Here is a 3112-nt window from a genome sequence, read left to right on the forward strand (position 1 = left end):
ATTTTCCAGAAAGGAAATGGCTTTTTTGGATTGTTTTAAGTAATTAATACAGGATATTAATATTGCCACTCTTCTTAAGCCCAAAGAGGGTAAGTAGAAACGTTTAAGCTACAATTTCAAGAATATTTTCCCGCTTATACCTGCTTTTCTAGAACAGCTTTTCAATTGACTATGCTGCCATCTACTGTATAGAAACTAAAGTACAGAAAAAGGAAATAAGTATCCTCTCCAATATTTGACCTAGTCCAAAATTTGGAATTAAGCCAGCTCTTTTATAAAAGAGTAATAATTATTCAAGAAAAGAAAATTGGGCATGGAAATCTGTGCATTTGACTTTGGGTTCTGTAGAGTTTAAGAAAATGGAAACATCATGACAGAAGAGAGAATATTCAAATAATACTTTACAAAGTCTGCAATACCTTTATAGTTCAAGGATAGTGATTTTGGGTGGTGAACACATTTTTAGAGAAGGCACAGAAGTGAAAAAGTGTATTAGAGGTAGAGTATGAGCATTTTCCTGGCTGCAGTAGTGCCATTTGGGGATGAAAGACTAGAAATTAAAGATGTAGAAAAGGACTAGGTAATAGAAGACTTAGAATTTAGCATATGCAGTTTTTGAGTCACAAAATCCAGTTACTACTGTAATTTGCTGTGTTAAATTGACAGACACTGGGAAATACAGAGATTCCTGTGACATTTTATAAATTCTGAGAGATGTGCATAGCCAAGAGTTATAGAGAGAATAATGTTTTAGTTACCTTGTTTAATTTTGTTGGCTATAATACTAGGCTTTATACTTAGGATCACTTGTTGTAGTGCTTACCAAAGGAAATTGGGAGGGGAACATTCAATTCAGATATTAAACTTGATTCTATGAAAGCTTCAGTATTAAAAAAAAGGCAATTCATTCTAAACAAACATTCATAAAATAAAATAAAAGTTCCTTTTTGTGCTCCAGTTTTATTTAATTTTTGTTCTGTGCTTTATGTCTTTATTGTTCTTTCAAAGGAGTTAAAGAAGTACAATTTCATGGAGAAATGGAATCAGACTTTGGATGATTTCATTTTGTTGGGGTTGTTTCCCTCAAATCAAGCTGGCCTGCTTCTTTTGTTCCATATCATCTTCATATTCGTTCTTGCCTCAGTGGGTAAGTCAGTCATGACTCACCTCATACGCTTAGATCCCCGGCTCCACACACCAATGTACATTCTCCTCAGCCAGTTCTCCATCATGGACCTCATGTATATCTCCACCACTGTCCCAAAGATGGCCTTCAACTTCCTGTCTGGCCAGAAAGGGATCTCCTTCCTTGGATGTGGGGTGCAAAGCTTCTTCTTCCTGACCATGGCATGTTCTGAAGGCTTACTCCTGTCCTCCATGGCCTATGGCCGTTATGTGGCCATCTGCCACCCCCTCCATTATCCCATCTGCATGAATATGATGATGTGTGTGAAAATGATCATAGGATCTTGGATTTTGGGGTCTATCAACTCCTTGGCACACACTGTCTGTGCCCTCCATATTCCTTACAGCCAGTCCAGGGCCAATGATCACTTTTGTGATGTGCCAGCCATGTTGCCATTGACCTGTATAGACACCTGGGTCTACGAAGACATGGTTTGTGTGAGTACAAGTCTCTTTCTCCTCTTTCCTTTCCTTTGAATTACCGCTTCCTATGGACAGGTTCTTTTTGCTGTTTACCACATGCGCTCAAAAGAGGGAAGAAAAAAGGCCTTCAACATCTGTTCAACACATTTAACTGTAGTGACATTTTACTATGCATCTTTTGTCTACACCTACCTTCCGCCCAGGAATCTCCGTTCATCAGCAGAAGATAAGATTCTGGCAGTCTTCTACACCATCCTCACCCCCATGCTCAATCCCATTATCTACAGCCGGAGGAATAAGGAAGTCCTGGGGGCCATGACAAGAGAGTTTGGGATAGTCTCTGCCAAGAAAGAATAATCATGGCTGTCTTTTCTCTTATTTTCCTTTTCTAGGTTAATTAGAACACCCTAGAGCAGCACTATCTAATAGAAATATAATGTGAGCTATAAGTAATTTAAACATTTGTAGTAGCCATGTTTGACATGTGAAATTGATTTAAGTAATATATTGATTAAATTTGAAACATTAAAATTAATACTGAAATTAACAATGGTATTAATGATATATAATATATTTGTGCATATTTCTACTTATATGGGCATGGTGTGATTTTTGTATTTAATCAACATAAAATTATTAATGAGATCTTTTACTTCATTTTCATTTTAAATCTTCATAATCTCGTGTGTATTTTGTAATTAGGACACATTGCAATTTTGACCAAATGCATCTTAAGTGCCCAATAGCCAGATGGGGCCAATGGTTACTATGTTAGCACAAACTTAGACATCCAATAAAATATTTTTTTTAAGATTTTATTTATTTATTTGACAGAGAGAAACACAGCGAGAGAGGGAACACAAGCAGAGGGAGTGGGAGAGGGAGAAGCAGGCTCCCTGCTGAGCAGGGAGCCCGATGCAGGGCTCGATTCCAGGACCCCGGGATCATGACCTGAGCCGAAGGCAGATGCTTAACAACTGAGTCACCCAGGTGCCCCCAATAAAATGTTTTTAAAAGTATATATGGTATATAAAAATATATTTGTGATGTATAAAATATGGGTAGTAGGATGTGAAATAACGAGCAAGACAAGCATGAGAATGTGATGTTTATAAATTAGCTTACCTGCTGTCTTCCTTCATCTTAATTATAATTGACATCTAAAATTCATCTCATCCTAGCATCCTTTTATAAAACTTTTTGAGGGGACTTATTTTATATAGAATTATTAAAATTTTCAATAAAAATACTGAGATTAAATGATCTTCATAGAAATATGAGAAAATTTGATAATTTATTGTACATTCAAATAAAAATATATATATATTTATTATTATTTTATTATGTTCAGCTAGCAAAAATGTATATATTTAAATGAACTTAATAAGTTGTTTGTACTTAAAGAAATTACTTACTTAGAGTCATGGAGACAAAAAATAGGTAGTTACAGTATGAACCATGTTAAGTGAAATGAGAAGCTTAAGGTCCTTGCTACAACATATAA

General features: G+C 35.6%; 1 protein-coding gene across 1 annotated transcript; it reads left to right on the forward strand.

Moving 5' to 3' along the window:
• The first annotated feature begins 990 nt into the window (after positions 1-990).
• Positions 991-1965, forward strand: LOC114200271 (olfactory receptor 2L13-like). Its single transcript, XM_028092326.2, is given in 1 exon segment — positions 991-1965. A coding segment is annotated over 1 exon segment (936 nt). The 5' UTR covers positions 991-1029.
• Positions 1966-3112: the final 1147 nt, after the last annotated feature.

This window comes from Eumetopias jubatus, unplaced genomic scaffold, assembly GCF_037043125.1.
Source record: "Eumetopias jubatus isolate StellerSeaLion01/CBP00866 unplaced genomic scaffold, mEumJub1_p1.0 scaffold_5, whole genome shotgun sequence".
Taxonomy (NCBI): Eukaryota; Metazoa; Chordata; class Mammalia; order Carnivora; family Otariidae; genus Eumetopias; species Eumetopias jubatus.